This window comes from Haliotis rubra, unplaced genomic scaffold, assembly GCF_003918875.1.
Source record: "Haliotis rubra isolate DU_JTF1 unplaced genomic scaffold, ASM391887v1 Scf762, whole genome shotgun sequence".
NCBI lineage: Eukaryota > Metazoa > Mollusca > Gastropoda > Lepetellida > Haliotidae > Haliotis > Haliotis rubra.
The window spans coordinates 218506-237155 of NW_025767482.1; the positions used below are offsets into that span (position 1 = coordinate 218506).

At 41.7% G+C, this 18650-nt stretch overlaps 1 protein-coding gene across 2 annotated transcripts in view; it reads left to right on the plus strand.

Moving 5' to 3' along the window:
- Positions 1-18371, plus strand: part of LOC124260424 (cell wall protein DAN4-like) — a 35634-nt gene extending 17263 nt beyond the window's left edge. Inside the window, exons 7-9 of one of the 2 annotated variants that reach the window (XM_046694736.1) lie at positions 2873-2957; positions 16917-17198; positions 17262-18371. In XM_046694736.1, coding sequence (XP_046550692.1) covers positions 2873-2957; positions 16917-17198; positions 17262-17382 — 488 coding nt within the window. In that variant the 3' untranslated portion in view covers positions 17383-18371. Of the gene's footprint in view, positions 1-2872; positions 2958-16916 lie in introns of both variants that reach the window. The other variant, XM_046694735.1, reaches the window with a different exon arrangement.
- The last annotated feature ends 279 nt before the right edge of the window (positions 18372-18650 follow it).

The following is an 18650-nucleotide window of genomic DNA, read 5'->3' on the forward strand; positions in this document are numbered from 1 at the left end:
TGGGACAAAATCCATGCACTACAACGTTTCCTACTGAGAATGCATTTAGACCCACCTTCCTCAGCGTCAGTCACAACGATTGACGAATGGGCAAATGTACAGTCATGCTTGACACTGGGTCAACACGTTGCAAATGTATAGGCATGCTTGACACTGGGTCAACACGTTGCAAATGTATAGGCATGCTTGACACTGTGCAAATGTCTCTGATGTCAATCAAAGTGTGATTAGCAGGGCAAATGTCACTTTCATCCCTCACGGGCGACAGTGTTCTCAAAGCGAAGGCTGGAGTTCTAAACATGTTCTTTAGCACTGGTATCGAAACAAAGTGGTTTGATTATATTAGGTGCTAGAGTCATTTGAAAGAGGGGCAGCGGGGTACCCTAATGGTTAAACCATCTGAAGACCCATGTTCTGTTCCCCACATGGGTACAATGTGTGAAGCCCATTTGTGGTGTCCTCCATCGTGATATTGCTGGAATATTGCTAACCGTGACGGAATACCATACTCACTCACTATCTGAAAGAATTCGAACCATATTATATGGAGGTGGCGGCGAGGCTCTAACTGACTATTTCAATGAACGAATCTGTTTGGCCCAACGTACTGTCACCCGTGATCAAGTTACACTTCACAATGTTCACTGCGTTATCGCGGTCCTATTTCATCTTTTGAAAGACGCATGCTTAAATATCCCGAGTTGAATTTCACAAGCTGTACGAGTTGTGCTAACAATATTGCAGTAGTTTACAAAACATTATACATATTACGGTGAACCAGTATTGTATATATATCTATCATCTTAAGTTTTACATATTCTCTCTCTTAATTTATATGCATTCCATAAGAATTTACTTAAGCTTTTTAAAACTGTTACATTATTTATTATTTATTTGTACATGTTCGGATTACATATGGAAAGTATGTAATTCGTAGAGTGCCATATAATGTTACTCGTCTTCAGTACCTGAACTACAATGGACATAAACGTTGAAATTATCTATTTTCCATCTCCCTTCATTATATTTTATTCTTAATAAACCACATCTGAACTTAACAAATATGTGTCTAAGTCGTTTGTCAATAATGCAATCTAAATATTACTCAGGAGCTATTATTCAGAGTATGAGTCCAAGATTAGAAGAACATAGTAATAGCAACATTTTTTAAAGGCATTAACGAAAAAGGATACATCCATGCATAACCAAAACCATGTGACAGACTGACTGAGTTCGGTTTTACGCCGCTTTTAGCAATATTCCAGCAACATCACGGCTTCACATGGGCTTCACACATTGTACCCATGTGGGGATTCGAACCCGGGTCTTCGGCGTGACGAGCCAACGCTTTAACCATTAGGCTACCCCACCGCCCCAAAACCATGTGAGAATAAGATATTACGAATATATGATGCATAAGTAGTGTAACCACAGTTATGATAATATAATTGCGTTTGAATACTTTCAGTGGGATCCGGTTAAAACCCGTAGCCAATATCTTAATGTTTTACACATTGCGTTAATATAAAGCGGATACTTGCCGCATTCTCCATATACAATTGCTTTCGTGATTTGTGGGCTAACATTTAAATATCTTTTACATGCAAATGAATGAACTGTTTCTAAAAACAGCTGTTCATGCTTAGGTAAGAGTCCACCCCTTCGAAAAACAACAACATTGGTTTTATCAAGTTTCACCATTAAACCGAAGTGTTGTATAAAATCATGTAATATGTTGAGTTGATGTGGTAATCCAGGAACAGTATCAAGTACAAGTACAAGTACAACATCGTCTGAAAACATGGGATGTAGAATTTCTAACAAATCAGGTTTTACCATGTTTTGATAGTTATTCTGATAATACACTATGCCGTATTTACCATGTTTTGATAGTTATTCTGATAATACACTATGAGAAAACAATATGTGACTAAGTACACAACCTTGTATCTCTGTATAAACTATATAAAGCAGGGTGTGGAAACATAAAACATAACTTCCCAGCACCTTCGACAGTTTTGTAATGTCCACTATTGTGAGGAACAGTTTTGTATTGTCGCCGAGTGTGCAAGGAACAGTTTTGTATTGTCGCCGAGTGTGCAAGGAACAGTTTTGTATTGTCGCCGAGTGTGTAAGGAACAGTTTTGTATTGTCGCCGAGTGTGTAAGGAACAGTTTTGTATTGTCGCCGAGTGTGCAAGGAACAGTATTGTATTGTCGCCGAGTGTGCAAGGAACAGTTTTGTATTGTCACCGAGTGTGCAAGGAACAGTTTTGTATTGTTGCCGAGTGTGCAAGGAACAGTTTTGTATAGTCGCCGAGTGTGCAAGGAACAGTTTTGTATTGTCGCCGAGTGTGCAAGGAACAGTTTTGTAATGTCACCGAGTGTGCAAGGAACATTTTCGCCGCGTGTGCAAGGAACAGTTTTGTATTGTCGCCGAGTGTGCAAGGAACAGTTTTGTATTGTCGCCGAGTGTGCAAGGAACAGTTTTGTATTGTCGCCGAGTGTGCAAGGAACAGTTTTGTATTGTCGTCGAGTGTGCAAGGAACAGTTTTGTATTGTCGCCGAGTGTGCAAGGAACGGTTTTGTATTGTCGTCGAGTGTGCAAGGAACAGTTTTGTATAGTCGCCGAGTGTGCAAGGAACAGTTTTGTATTTTCACCGAGTGTGCAAGGAACAGTTTTGTATAGTCACCGAGTGTGCAAGGAACATTTTTGTATTGTCGCTGAGTGTGCAAGGAACAGTTTTGTATTGTCGCCGAGTGTGCAAGGAACAGTTTTGTATAGTCGCCGAGTGTGCAAGGAACAGTTTTGTATTGTCGCCGAGTGTGCAAGGAACAGTTTTGTCAAGAAATCAAATGTGGATGTTTTCCAGGATCAAACGTTGGCGTAGTCGTCGGTGCCGTGGCCGGTGGAATATTCATCCTCGTCGTTATTGTCGCCATTGGCTTGTGCAGGAGGTAGGTAACTGGTTGAAAAGAAACGTCTTTCCTGTATCACTGTGCAGGAGGTAAGTAACTAGTGTGAAACGATCTGTATCACTGTGCAGGAGGTAAGTAACTAGTGTCAAACGACCTGTATCTCTGTGCAGGAGGTAAGTAACTAGCGTGAAACGACCTGTATCACTGTGCAGGAGGTAAGTAACTAGCGTGAAACGACCTGTATCACTGTGCAGGAGGTAAGTAACTAGCGTGAAACGACCTGTATCTCTGTGCAGTAGGTAAGTAACTAGCGTGAAACGACCTGTATCACTGTGCAGGAGGTAATTAACTAGCGTCAAACGACCTGTATCACTGTGCAGGAGGTAAGTAACTAGTGTGAAACGGCCTGTATCTCTGTGCGGTAGGTAAGTAACTAGAGTGAAACGATCTGTATCACAGTGCAGTAGGTAACTAGTGTGAAACGATCTGTATCACAGTGCAGGAGGTAAGTTACTAGAGTAATACGATCTGTATCACTGTGCAGGAGGTAAGTAACTAGTGGGAAACGATCTGTATCACAGTGCAGTAGGTAAGTAACTAGTGTGAAACGATCTGTATCACAGTGCAGTAGGTAAGTAACTAGAGTAAAACGACCTGTATCTCTGTGCAAGAGGTAAGTAACTAGTGTGAAACGATCTGCATCACAGTGGAGTAGGTAAGTAACTAGTGTGAAACGATCTGCATCACAGTGCAGTAGGTAAGTAACTAGAGTAATACGATCTGTATCACTGTGCAGGAGGTAAGTAACTAGTGTGAAACGATCTGTATCACAGTGCAGTAGGTAAGTAACTAGTGTGAAACGATCTGTATCACAGTGCAGTAGGTAAGTAACTAGAGTAAAACGACCTGTATCTCTGTGCAAGAGGTAAGTAACTAGAGTAAAACGATCTGTATCACAGTGCAGGAGGTAAGTAACTAGTGTGAAACGATCTGCATCACAGTGCAGGAGGTAAGTAACTAGTGTGAAACGATCTGTATCATAGTGCAGGAGGTAAGTAACTAGAGTAATACGATCTGTATAACTGTGCAGGAGGTAAATAACTAGTGTGAAATGATCTGGATCACAGTGCAGTAGGTAAGTAACTAGAGTGAAACGATCTGTATCACTGTGCAGTAGGTAAGTAACTAGAGTAAAACGTCCTGTATCTCTGTGCAGTAGGTAAGTAACTAGAGTAAAACGATCTGTATCACAGTGCAGTAGGTAAGTAACTATCGTAAAACGATCTGTATCACTGTGCAGGAGGTAAGTAACTAAAGTAAAACGATCTGTATCACAGTGCAGGAGGTAAGTAACTAGAGTAAAACGACCTGAATCTCTGTGCAAGAGGTAAGTAACTAGAGTAAAACGATCTGTATCACAGTGCAGAAGGTACGTAACTAGAGTAAAACGACCTGTATCTCTGTGCAAGATGTAAGTAACTAGAGTAAAACGATCTGTATCACAGTGCAGGAGGTACGTAACTAGAGTAAAACGATCTGTATCACAGTGCAGTAGGTAAGTAACTAGAGTAAAGCGACCTGTATCTCTGTGCAAGAGGTAAGTAACTAAAGTAAAACGATCTGTATCACAGTGCAGTAGGTAAGTAACTAGTGAAAAACGATCTGCATCACAGTGCAGTAGGTAAGTAACTAGTGTGAAGCGATCTGTATCACAGTGCAGAAGGTAAGTAACTAGAGTAATACGATCTGTATCACTGTGCAGGAAGTAAGTAACTAGTGTGAAACGATCTGCATCACAGTGCAGGAGGTAAGTAACTAGTGTGAAATGATCTGCATCACTGTGCAGGAGGTAAGTTACTAGAGTAAAACGACCTGCATCTCTGTGCAGTAGGTAAGTAACTAGTGTAAAACGACCTGTATCTCTGTGCAAGAGGTAAGTAACTAGAGTGAAACGATCTGTATCACAGTGTAGGAGGTAAGTAACTAGTGTGAAACGATCTGTATCACAGTGCAGTAGGTAAGTAACTAGAGTAAAACGACCTGTATCTCTGTGCAAGAGGTAAGTAACTAGAGTAAAACGATCTGTATCTCTGTGCAGGAGGTAAGTAACTAGAGTAAAATGATCTGTATCACAGTGCAGTAGCTAAGTAACTAGAGTAAAACGATCTGTATCACAGTGCAAGAGGTAAGTAATTAGAGTAAAACGAACTGTATCACTGTGCAGGAGGTAAGTAACTAGTGTGAAACGGCCTGTATCTCTGTGCGGTAGGTAAGTAACTAGAGCGAAACGATCTGTATCACTGTGCAGTAGGTAAGTAACTAGTGTGAAACGACCTGTATCTCTGTGCAGGAGGTAAGTAACTAGCGTGAAACGATCTGTATCACTGTGTAAGAGGTAAGTAACTAGCGTGAAACGACCTGTATCACTGTGCAGGAGGTAAGTAACTAGCGTGAAACGACCTGTATCACTGTGCAGGAGGTAAGTAACTAGCGTGAAACGACCTGTATCTCTGTGCAGTAGGTAAGTAACTAGCGTGAAACGACCTGTATCACTGTGCAGGAGGTAATTAACTAGCGTCAAACGACCTGTATCACTGTGCAGGAGGTAAGTAACTAGTGTGAAACGATCTGTATCACAGTGCAGTAGGTAAGTAACTAGAGTAAAACGACCTGTATCTCTGTGCAAGAGGTAAGTAACTAGAGTAAAACGATCTGTATCACAGTGCAGGAGGTAAGTAACTAGTGTGAAACGATCTGCATCACAGTGCAGGAGGTAAGTAACTAGTGTGAAACGATCTGTATCATAGTGCAGGAGGTAAGTAACTAGAGTAATACGATCTGTATAACTGTGCAGGAGGTAAATAACTAGTGTGAAATGATCTGCATCACAGTGCAGTAGGTAAGTAACTAGAGTAATACGATCTGTATCACTGTGCAGGAGGTAAGTAACTAGTGTGAAACGATCTGTATCACAGTGCAGTAGGTAAGTAACTAGTGTGAAACGATCTGTATCACAGTGCAGTAGGTAAGTAACTAGAGTAAAACGACCTGTATCTCTGTGCAAGAGGTAAGTAACTAGAGTAAAACGATCTGTATCACGGTGCAGGAGGTAAGTAACTAGTGTGAAACGATCTGCATCACAGTGCAGGAGGTAAGTAACTAGTGTGAAACGATCTGTATCATAGTGCAGGAGGTAAGTAACTAGAGTAATACGATCTGTATAACTGTGCAGGAGGTAAATAACTAGTGTGAAATGATCTGCATCACAGTGCAGTAGGTAAGTAACTAGAGTGAAACGATCTGTATCACTGTGCAGTAGGTAAGTAACTAGAGTAAAACGTCCTGTATCTCTGTGTAGTAGGTAAGTAACTAGAGTAAAACGATCTGTATCACAGTGCAGTAGGTAAGTAACTATCGTAAAACGATCTGTATCACTGTGCAGGAGGTAAGTAACTAAAGTAAAACGATCTGTATCACAGTGCAGGAGGTAAGTAACTAGAGTAAAACGACCTGAATCTCTGTGCAAGAGGTAAGTAACTAGAGTAAAACGATCTGTATCACAGTGCAGAAGGTACGTAACTAGAGTAAAACGACCTGTATCTCTGTGCAAGATGTAAGTAACTAGAGTAAAACGATCTGTATCACCGTGCAGGAGGTACGTAACTAGAGTAAAACGATCTGTATCACAGTGCAGTAGGTAAGTAACTAGAGTAAAGCGACCTGTATCTCTGTGCAAGAGGTAAGTAACTAAAGTAAAACGATCTGTATCACAGTGCAGTAGGTAAGTAACTAGTGTAAAACGATCTGCATCACAGTGCAGTAGGTAAGTAACTAGTGTGAAGCGATCTGTATCACAGTGCAGAAGGTAAGTAACTAGAGTAATACGATCTGTATCACTGTGCAGGAAGTAAGTAACTAGTGTGAAACGATCTGCATCACAGTGCAGGAGGTAAGTAACTAGTGTGAAACGATCTGCATCACTGTGCAGGAGGTAAGTTACTAGAGTAAAACGACCTGCTTCTCTGTGCAGTAGGTAAGTAACTAGTGTAAAACGACCTGTATCTCTGTGCAAGAGGTAAGTAACTAGAGTGAAACGATCTGTATCACAGTGTAGGAGGTAAGTAACTAGCGTAAAACGAGCTGTATCACAGTGCAGTAAGTAAGTAACTAGTGTGAAACGATCTGTATCACAGTGCAGTAGGTAAGTAACTAGAGTAAAACGACCTGTATCTCTGTGCAAGAGGTAAGTAACTAGAGTAAAACGATCTGTATCTCTGTGCAGGAGGTAAGTAACTAGAGTGAAATGATCTGTATCACAGTGCAGTAGCTAAGTAACTAGAGTAAAACGATCTGTATCACAGTGCAAGAGGTAAGTAACTAGAGTAAAACGAACTGTATCACTGTGCAGGAGGTAAGTAACTAATGTGAAACGGCCTGTATCTCTGTGCGGTAGGTAAGCAACCAGGAGCGAAACGATCTGTATCACTGTGCAGTAGGTAAGCAACTAGTGTGAAACGACCTGTATCTCTGTGCAGGAGGTGGTAACCAGCATGAAACGATCTGTATCACTGTGTAAGAGGTAAGTAACTAGCGTGAAACGACCTGTATCACTGTGCAGGAGGTAAGTAACTAGCGTGAAACGACCTGTAATCACTGTGCAGGAGGTAAGTAACTAGCGTGAACGACCTGTATCTCTGTGCAGTAGGTAAGAATCAGTGTGAAACGACCTGTATCACTGTGCAGGAGGTAATTAACTAAGGTCAAACGACCTGAATCACCGTGCAGGAGGTAAGTAACTAGTGTGAAACGGCCTGTATCTCTGTGCGGTAGGTAAAGTAACTAGAGCCGTGGAAACGATCTGCATCACAGTGCAGTAGGTAAGTAACTAGGTGAAACGATCTGCATCACAGTGGAGTAGGTAAGTAACTAGTGTGAAAGGATCTGCATCACAGTGAAGTAGGTAAGTAACTAGAGTAATACGATCTGTATCACTGTGCAGGAGGTAAGTAACTAGTGGGAAAACGATCTGTATCACAGTGCAGTAGGTAAGCAACTAGTGTGAAACGATCTGTATCACAGTGCAGTAGGTAAGTAACTGAGTAAAACGACCTGTATTCTGTGCAAGAGGTAAGTAACTAGTGTGAAAACGATCTGCACACAGTGGAGTAGGTAAGTAACTAGTGTGAAAGGATCTGCATCACAGTGAAGTAGGTAAGCAATCAGAGTAAAACGATCTGTATCACTGTGCAGGAGGTAAGAACTAGTGAAACGATCTGCATCACAGTGCAGCAGTAGGTAAGTAACTAGTGTGAAACGATCTGCATCACAGTGCAGTAGGTAAGTAATCCAGAGTAAAACGACCTGTATCTCTGTGCAAGAGGTAAGTAACTAGTGTGAAACGATCTGCATCACAGTGGAGTAGGTGAAGCAACTAGTGTGAAAGGATCTGCATCACAGTGAAGTAGGTAAATAGAGTAGATGTACGATCTGTATCACTGTGCAAGAGGTAAGGTAACTGAGTAAAACGTCCTGTATCTCTGTGTAGTAGGTAAGTAACTAGAGTAAAATGATCTGTGTATCACAGTGCAGTAGGTAAGTAACTAGAGTAAACGATCTGTATCACTGTGCAGGAGGTAAGTAACTAAAGTAAAACGATCTGTATCACAGTGCAGGAGGTAAGTAACTAGAGTAAAACGACCTGAATCTCTGTGCAAGAGGTAAGTAACTAGAGTAAAACGATCTGTATCACAGTGCAGGAGGTACGTAACTAACGTAAAACGACCTGTATCTCTGTGCAAGATGTAAGTAACTAGAGTAAAACGATCTGTATCACAGTGCAGGAGGTAAGTAACTAGAGTAAAACGATCTGTATCACAGTGCAGTAGGTAAGTAACTAGAGTAAAGCGACCTGTATCTCTGTGCAAGAGGTAAGTAACTTAAGTAAAACGATCTGTATCACAGTGCAGTAGGTAAGTAACTAGTGTAAAACGATCTGCATCACAGTGCAGTAGGTAAGTAACTAGTGTGAAGCGATCTGTATCACAGTGCAGAAGGTAAGTAACTAGAGTAATACGATCTGTATCACTGTGCAGGAAGTAAGTAACTAGTGTGAAACGATCTGCATCACAGTGCAGGAGGTAAGTAACTAGTGTGAAACGATCTGCATCACTGTGCAGGAGGTAAGTAACTAGAGTAAAACGACCTGCATCTCTGTGCAGTAGGTAAGTAACTAGTGTAAAACGACCTGTATCTCTGTGCAAGAAGTAAGTAACTAGAGTGAAACGATCTGTATCACAGTGTAGGAGGTAAGTAACTAGCGTAAAACGAGCTGTATCACAGTGCAGTAAGTAAGTAACTAGTGTGAAACGATCTGTATCACAGTGCAGTAGGTAAGTAACTAGAGTAAAACGACCTGTATCTCTGTGCAAGTGGTAAGTAACTAGAGTAAAAGGATCTGTATCACAGTGGAGTAGGTAAGTAACTAGAGTAAAACGATCTGTATCTCTGTGCAGGAGGTAAGTAACTAGAGTAAAACGATCTGTATCACAGTGCAGTAGGTAAGTAACTAGAGTAAAACGATCTGTATCACAGTGCAGTAGGTAAGTAACTAGAGTGAAACGATCTGTATCACAGTGCAGTAGGTAAGTAACTAGAGTGAAACGATCTGTATCACAGTGCAGTAGGTAAGTAACTAGAGTAAAACGATCTGTATCATAGTGCAGTAGGTAAGTAACTAGAGTGAAACGATCTGTATCACTGTGCAAGAGGTAAGTAACTAGAGTAAAACGACCTGTATCACTGTGCAAGAGGTAAGTAACTAGAGTAAAACGACCTGTATCTCAGTGCAGGAGGCAAGTAATTAGAGTAAAACGATCTGTATCACAGTGCAGTAGGTAAGTAACTAGAGTAAAACGATCTGTATCACAGTGCAGGAGGTAAGTTACTAGAGTGAAACGATCTGTATCACAGTGCAGTAGGTAAGTAACTAGTGTGAAACGATCTGTATCACAGTGCAGTAGGTAAGTAACTAGAGTAAAACGACCTCTATCTCTGTGCAAGAGGTAAGTAACAAGAGTAAAACGATCTGTATCACAGTGCAGGAGGTAAGTAACTAGAGTGAAACGACCTGTATCACTGTGCTGGAGGTAAGTAGCTAGTGTGAAACGATCTGTATCACAGTGCAGGAGGTAAGTAACTAGAGTAATACGATCTGTATCACTGTGCAGGAGGTAAGTAACTAGTGTGAAGCGATCTGCATCACAGTGCAGTAGGTAAGTAACTAGAGTGAAAAGATCTGTATCACAGCGCAGTAGGTAAGTAACTAGAGTAAAACGATCTGTATCTCAGTGCAGTAGGTAAGTAACTAGAGTAAAACGATCTGTATCACAGTCCAGGAGGTAAGTAACTAGAGTGAAACTATCTGTATCACTGTGCAAGAGGTAAGTAACTAGAGTAAAACGACCTGTATCACTGTGCAAGAGGTAAGTAACTAGAGTAAAACGACCTGTATCTCAGTGCAGGAGGTAAGTAACTAGAGTAAAACGATCTGTATCTCAGTGCAGGAGGTAAGTAACTAGGGTAAAACGATCTGTATCACAGTGCAGTAGGTAAGTTACTAGAGTGAAACGATCTGTATCTCTGTGCAAGAGGTAAGTAACTAGAGTGAAACGATCTGTATCACAGTGCAATAGGTAAGTAACTAGAGTGAAACGATCTGTATCACAGTGCAGTAGGTAAGTAACTAGTGTGAAACAATCTGTATCACAGTGCAGTAGGTAAGTAACTAGAGTAAAACTATCTGTATCTCTGTGCAAGAGGTAAGTAACTAGAGTAAAACGATCTGTATCACAGTGCAGGAGGTAAGTAACTAGAGTAAAACGACCTGTATCTCTGTGGAAGAGGTAAGTAACTAGAGTAAAACGATCTGTATCTCTGTGCAGTAGGTAAGTAACTAGAGTAAAACGGTCTGCATCACAGTGCAGTAGGTAAGTAACTAGAGTAAAACGATCTGTATCAAAGTGCAGTCGGTAAGTAACTAGAGTGAAACGACCTGTATCACAGTGCAGGAGGTAAGTAACTAGAGTAAAACGACCTGTATCACTGTGCAGTAGGTAATTAACTAGAGTAAAACGACCTGTATCTCTGTGCAGTAGGTAAGTAACTAGTGTGAAACGATCTGTATCTCTGTGCAGGAGGTAAGTAACTAGAGTAAAACGATCTGTATCACAGTGCAAGAAGTAAGTAACTAGAGTGAAACGACCTGTATCACGGTGCAGGAGGTAAGTAGCCAGCGTGAAACTATCTGTATCACTGTGCAGTAGGTAAGTAACTATCTTGAAACGACCTCTATCTCTGTGCAAGAGGTAAATAACTAGCGTAAAACGATCTGTATCACTGTGCAGGAGGTAAGTAACTACAGTAAAACGACCTGTATCACTGTGCAGTAGGTAATTAACTAGAGTAAAACGACCTGTATCTCTGTGCAGTAGGTAAGTAACTAGTGTGAAACGATCTGTATCACTGTGCAAGAGGTAAGTAACTAGAGTAAAACGACCTGTATCTCTGTGCAAGAGGTAAGTAACTAGAGTAAAACGATCTGTATGACAGTGCAGGAGGTAAGTAACTAGAGTAAAACGACCTCTATCTCTGTGCAGGAGGTAAGTAACTAGAGTAAAACGATCTGTATCACAGTGCAAGAAGTAAGTAACTAGAGTGAAACGACCTGTATCACGGTGCAGGAGGTAAGTAGCCAGTGTGAAACTATCTGTATCACTGTGCAGTAGGTAAGTAACTATCTTGAAACGACCTCTATCTCTGTGCAGTAGGTAAATAACTAGCGTAAAACGATCTGTATCACTGTGCAGGAGGTAAGTAACTACAGTAAAACGACCTGTATCACTGTGCAGTAGGTAATTAACTACAGTAAAACGACCTGTATCACTGTGCAGTAGGTAATTAACTAGAGTAAAACGACCTGTATCTCTGTGCAGTAGGTAAGTAACTAGTGTGAAACGATCTGTATCTCTGTGCAAGAGGTAAGTAACTAGAGTAAAACGACCTGTATCTCTGTGCAAGAGGTAAGTAACTAGAGAAAACGATCTGTATCACAGTGCAGGAGGTAAGTAACTAGAGTAAAACGACCTGTATCTCTGTGCAGGAGGTAAGTAACTAGAGTGAAACGATCTGTATCACAGTGCAAGAAGTAAGTAACTAGAGTGAAACGGCCTGTATAACGGTGGAGGAGGTAAGTAGCCAGCATGAAACTATCTGTATCACTGTGCAGTAGGTAAGTAACTATCTTGAAACGACCTCTATCTCTGTGCAGTAGGTAAATAACTAGCGTAAAACGATCTGTATCACTGTGCAGTAGGTAAGTAACTACAGTAAAACGACCTGTATCACTGTGCAGTAGGTAATTAACTAGAGTAAAACGACCTGTATCTCTGTGCAGTAGGTAAGTAACTAGTGTGAAACGATCTGTATCACTGTGCAAGAGGTAAGTAACTAGAGTAAAACGACCTGTATCTCTGTGCAAGAGGTAAGTAACTAGAGTAAAACGATCTGTATCACAGTGCAGGAGGTAAGTAACTAGAGTGAAACGACCTGTATCTCTGTGCAGAGGGTAAGTAACTAGAGTAAAACGATCTGTATCACAGTGCAAGAAGTAAGTAACTAGAGGTGAAACGACCTGTATCACGGTGCAGGAGGTAAGTAGCCAGTGTGAAACTATCTGTATCACTGTGCAGTAGGTAAGTAACTATCTTGAAACGACCTCTATCTCTGTGCAGTAGGTAAATAACTAGCGTAAAACGATCTGTATCACTGTGCAGGAGGTAAGTAACTACAGTAAAACGACCTGTATCACTGTGCAGTAGGTAATTAACTAGAGTAAAACGACCTGTATCACTGTGCAGTAGGTAATTAACTAGAGTAAAACGACCTGTATCTCTGTGCAGTAGGTAAGTAACTAGTGTGAAACGATCTGTATCTCTGTGCAAGAGGTAAGTAACTAGAGTAAAACGACCTGTATCTCTGTGCAAGAGGTAAGTAACTAGAGTAAAACGATCTGTATCACAGTGCAGGAGGTAAGTAACTAGAGTAAAACGACCTGTATCTCTGTGCAGGAGGTAAGTAACTAGAGTGAAACGATCTGTATCACAGTGCAAGAAGTAAGTAACTAGAGTGAAACGGCCTGTATAACGGTGGAGGAGGTAAGTAGCCAGCGTGAAACTATCTGTATCACTGTGCAGTAGGTAAGTAACTATCTTGAAACGACCTCTATCTCTGTGCAGTAGGTAAATAACTAGCGTAAAACGATCTGTATCACTGTGCAGTAGGTAAGTAACTACAGTAAAACGACCTGTATCACTGTGCAGTAGGTAATTAACTAGAGTAAAACGACCTGTATCTCTGTGCAGTAGGTAAGTAACTAGTGTGAAACGATCTGTATCACTGTGCAAGAGGTAAGTAACTAGAGTAAAACGACCTGTATCTCTGTGCAAGAGGTAAGTAACTAGAGTAAAACGATCTGTATCACAGTGCAGGAGGTAAGTAACTAGAGTGAAACGACCTGTATCTCTGTGCAAGAGGTAAGTAACTAGAGTAAAACGATCTGTATCACAGTGCAAGAAGTAAGTAACTAGAGTGAAACGACCTGTATCACGGTGCAGGAGGTAAGTAGCCAGCGTGAAACTATCTGTATCACTGTGCAGTAGGTAAGTAACTATCTTGAAACGACCTCTATCTCTGTGCAGTAGGTAAATAACTAGCGTAAAACGATCTGTATCACTGTGCAGGAGGTAAGTAACTAGAGTAAAACGACCTGTATCACTGTGCAGTAGGTAATTAACTAGAGTAAAACGACCTGTATCTCTGTGCAGTAGGTAAGTAACTAGTGTGAAACGATCTGTATCACTGTGCAAGAGGTAAGTAACTAGAGTAAAACGACCTGTATCTCTGTGCAAGAGGTAAGTAACTAGAGTAAAACGATCTGTATCACAGTGCAGGAGGTAAGTAACTAGAGTGAAACGACCTGTATCTCTGTGCAAGAGGTAAGTAACTAGAGTAAAACGATCTGTATCACAGTGCAAGAAGTAAGTAACTAGAGTGAAACGACCTGTATCACACGGTGCAGGAGGTAAGTAGCCAGCGTGAAACTATCTGTATCACTGTGCAGTAGGTAAGTAACTATCTTGAAACGACCTCTATCTCTGTGCAGTAGGTAAATAACTAGCGTAAAACGATCTGTATCACTGTGCAGGAGGTAAGTAACTAGAGTAAAACGACCTGTATCACTGTGCAGTAGGTAAATTAACTAGAGTAAAACGACCTGTATCTCTGTGCAGTAGGTAAGTAACTAGTGTGAAACGATCTGTATCACTGTGCAAGAGGTAAGTAACTAGAGTAAAACGACCTGTATCTCTGTGCAAGAGGTAAGTAACTAGAGTAAAACGATCTGTATCACAGTGCAGGAGGTAAGTAACTAGAGTAAAACGACCTGTATCTCTGTGCAGGAGGTAAGTAACTAGAGTAAAACGATCTGTATCACAGTGCAAGAAGTAAGTAACTAGAGTGAAACGGCCTGTATCACGGTGCAGGAGGTAAGTAGCCAGCGTGAAACTATCTGTATCACTGTGCAGTAGGTAAGTAACTATCTTGAAACGACCTCTATCTCTGTGCAGTAGGTAAATAACTAGCGTAAAACGATCTGTATCACTGTGCAGGAGGTAAGTAACTGGTGTGAAACGAACTTTATCACTGTGCAGGAGATAAGTAACTATCGTGAAACGACCTGTTTCACTGTGCAGGAGGTAAGTTACTAGAGTGAAACGATCTGTATCTCTGAGCAGGAGGTGAGTAACTAGAGTAAAACGACCTGTATCACTGTGCAGTAGGTAATTAACTAGAGTAAAACGACCTGTATCTCTGTGCAGTAGGTAAGTAACTAGTGTGAAACGATCTGTATCACTGTGCAAGAGGTAAGTAACTAGAGTAAAACGACCTGTATCTCTGTGCAAGAGGTAAGTAACTAGAGTAAAACGATCTGTATCACAGTGCAGGAGGTAAGTAACTAGAGTGAAACGACCTGTATCTCTGTGCAAGAGGTAAGTAACTAGAGTAAAACGATCTGTATCACAGTGCAAGAAGTAAGTAACTAGAGTGAAACGACCTGTATCACGGTGCAGGAGGTAAGTAGCCAGCGTGAAACTATCTGTATCACTGTGCAGTAGGTAAGTAACTATCTTGAAACGACCTCTATCTCTGTGCAGTAGGTAAATAACTAGCGTAAAACGATCTGTATCACTGTGCAGGAGGTAAGTAACTAGAGTAAAACGACCTGTATCACTGTGCAGTAGGTAATTAACTAGAGTAAAACGACCTGTATCTCTGTGCAGTAGGTAAGTAACTAGTGTGAAACGATCTGTATCACTGTGCAAGAGGTAAGTAACTAGAGTAAAACGACCTGTATCTCTGTGCAAGAGGTAAGTAACTAGAGTAAAACGATCTGTATCACAGTGCAGGAGGTAAGTAACTAGAGTGGGAAACGACCTGTATCTCTGTGCAAGAGGTAAGTAACTAGAGTAAAACGATCTGTATCACAGTGCAAAGTAGTAAGTAACTAGAGTGAAACGACCTGTATCACGGTGCAGGAGGTAAAGTAGCCAGCGTGAAACTATCTGTATATCACTGTGCAGTAGGTAAGTAACTATCTTGAAACGACCTCTATCTCTGTGCAGTAGGTAAATAACTAGCGTAAAACGATCTGTATCACTGTGCAGGAGGTAAGTAACTAGAGTAAAACGACCTGTATCACTGTGCAGTAGGTAATTAACTAGAGTAAAACGACCTGTATCTCTGTGCAGTAGGTAAGTAACTAGTGTGAAACGATCTGTATCACTGTGCAAGAGGTAAGTAACTAGAGTAAAACGACCTGTATCTCTGTGCAAGAGGTAAGTAACTGGGTAAAACGATCTGTATCACAGTGCAGGAGGTAAGTAACTAGAGTAAAACGACCTGTATCTCTGTGCAGGAGGTAAGTAACTAGAGTAAAACGATCTGTATCACAGTGCAAGAAGTAAGTAACTAGAGTGAAACGGCCTGTATCACGGTGCAGGAGGTAAGTAGCCAGCGTGAAACTATCTGTATCACTGTGCAGTAGGTAAGTAACTATCTTGAAACGACCTCTATCTCTGTGCAGTAGGTAAATAACTAGCGTAAAACGATCTGTATCACTGTGCAGGAGGTAAGTAACTGGTGTGAAACGAACTTTATCACTGTGCAGGAGATAAGTAACTATCGTGAAACGACCTGTTTCACTGTGCAGGAGGTAAGTTACTAGAGTGAAACGATCTGTATCTCTGAGCAGGAGGTGAGTAACTAGTGTGAAACGATCTGTATCACTGTGCAGGAGATAAGTAACTAGAGTGAAACGACCTGTATCTCTGTGCAAGAGGTAAGTAACTAGTGTGAAACGATCTGTATCACTGTGTAAGAGGTAAGTAACTAGCGTGAAACGACCTGTATCTCTGTGCAGTAGGTAAGTAACCAGTGTGAAACGACCTGTATCTGTGTGCAGGAGGTAAGTAACTAGTGTGAAACGACCTGTGTCTCTGTGCAGGAGGTAAGTAACTAGAGTGAAACAACCTGTATCTGTGTGCAGGAGGTAAGTAACCAGCGTGAAACGATCTGTATCACAGTGCAGGAGGTAAGTAACCAGTGTGAAACGGCCTATATCTCTGTCCGCACAGGCAGAGACAACACATTAGGCCTATCGGAAGCAACATAATGCCTCACTATGACAGACAGCACACTAGGCATACCTAAATCGAAACCTTTATTAAAGATTAATGAAGAATGTTCTATTACGATGACATAATCAGTTATCCTCTGTTGTGACAACAAAACTGTACTTTCATCCGTCGTGCAAACGTTCAGGAATTTATAATCTTTGTTAAAGTAATTTCTGATCATATTGCCAGGGTATTATCTCTTTTACAGAAAGCACAAAGCAACCCAGCAATCCATGAAACTCGGACAACTCGTATCTACCGATACTGAGAAAGGACGACAAGCTGTCGTATATGACAACATCGTCATCTCCCATGTCCCAGAATCACCGGTCGATCCTATCATCTCTAGCCCAGTGTCAGAGACACTGAAAACGTCACAAAGTAAATCTGTTGGCCAACGTCAGACTGTTGAAGCATCGCAGACAAAGGAAGCTGCTGAGCTGTACAGCAAGTTGGACAAGAACACGATTAGCAATGAGCATGTATATACCACTGTTGTTCCATTAGCTGAAGTGAAGGACACCAACACGACTAGCAATGAGCATGTGTATACCACTGTTGTTCCATCAGCTGAAGTGAAGGACACCAACACGACTAGCAATGAGCATGTATATACCACTGTTGTTCCATCAGCTGAAGTGAAGGACACCAACATAGTAACCATACGGTTATGATGCCATAAGGCAATCTTCCAAAGTCCATTACTAACATGTATTTCTGTAGGTACACCAGTTTAACATCACTATCGTTAAGTGACAAGTTATGAACGACCTTTATCTGGACAGACAGATCATGTTGACGATGCTGTGATGGAGGTCCCCGATGTTCCCTATGCTGTACATACACGGAGTGTATCTTACTGTAATGACAATGTCATCCAAGTACCAGCGGTACAGGTACTGCCATCAGTTATCGTGATCCACATTGGTGTTCAGATTTGCCTCCGGCAGCTGTTATAGGTTCCACTGGACATTCGGGTGCCTTCGTACGGAGATGACAAGGAGAAGTGGTCATTTGTGCTTTTCACTCCCTGGATATCCCTTGAGAACTCCAGTATGTGAGAGGCTGACCACTTATATATTCGGGGTTGTGTATCAGGGGTCGGGCAGTGCGTGAGAGGCTGACCACCTATATATTCGAGGTTGTGTATCAGGGTCAGTGGTTGGGCACTGTGTGAGAGGCTGGCCACTTATATATTCGGGGTTGTTTATCAGGGGTCAGTGGTTGGGCACTGTGTGAGAGGCTGACCACTTATATAATCGGGGTTGTGTATCAGGGGTCAGGGGGTTGGGTAGTATGTGAGTGGCTTACCACTTATATATTCGGGGTTGTGTATCAGGGGTCGGGGGTTGGGCAGTTCGTGAGAGGCTGACCACTTATATATTCGGGGTTGTGTATCAGGGGTCGGGGATGGGCAGTATGTGAGAGGCTGACCACTTATATATTCCGGCTTGTGTATCAGGGGTCAGGGGGTTGGGCAGTTCGTGAGAGGCTGACCACTTATATATTCGGGGTTGTGTATCAGGGGTCGGGGGTTGGACCCTGGATATACTTCTGTAAAATGCCTAAAACTGCTGGAAAATAATAGTTTAAAGGAGATTTAACCACGTCAAATAGTCGCGGCAGGTTTTAAAAATATACTCATTAAAGGTTTGAAAAGGCACTGACGATTTAATCTTTTGTCTTCGCCGACCCCATCACAACCACAACCACACCTGACACCGCCTGGCTCTTCATAATGTATGTTCTTAATATGTACATGTCATCATACCTGGACATATACTGAACATGGCGGTACTACGGTTCATGCTGCCAGTGACTATGATCCACTCGGTACTTTATGTCAGTACTACGTGTCATGCTGCCAGTGACTATGATCCACTCGGTACTTTATGTCAGTACTACGTGTCATGCTGCCAGTGGCTATGATCTACTCGGTACT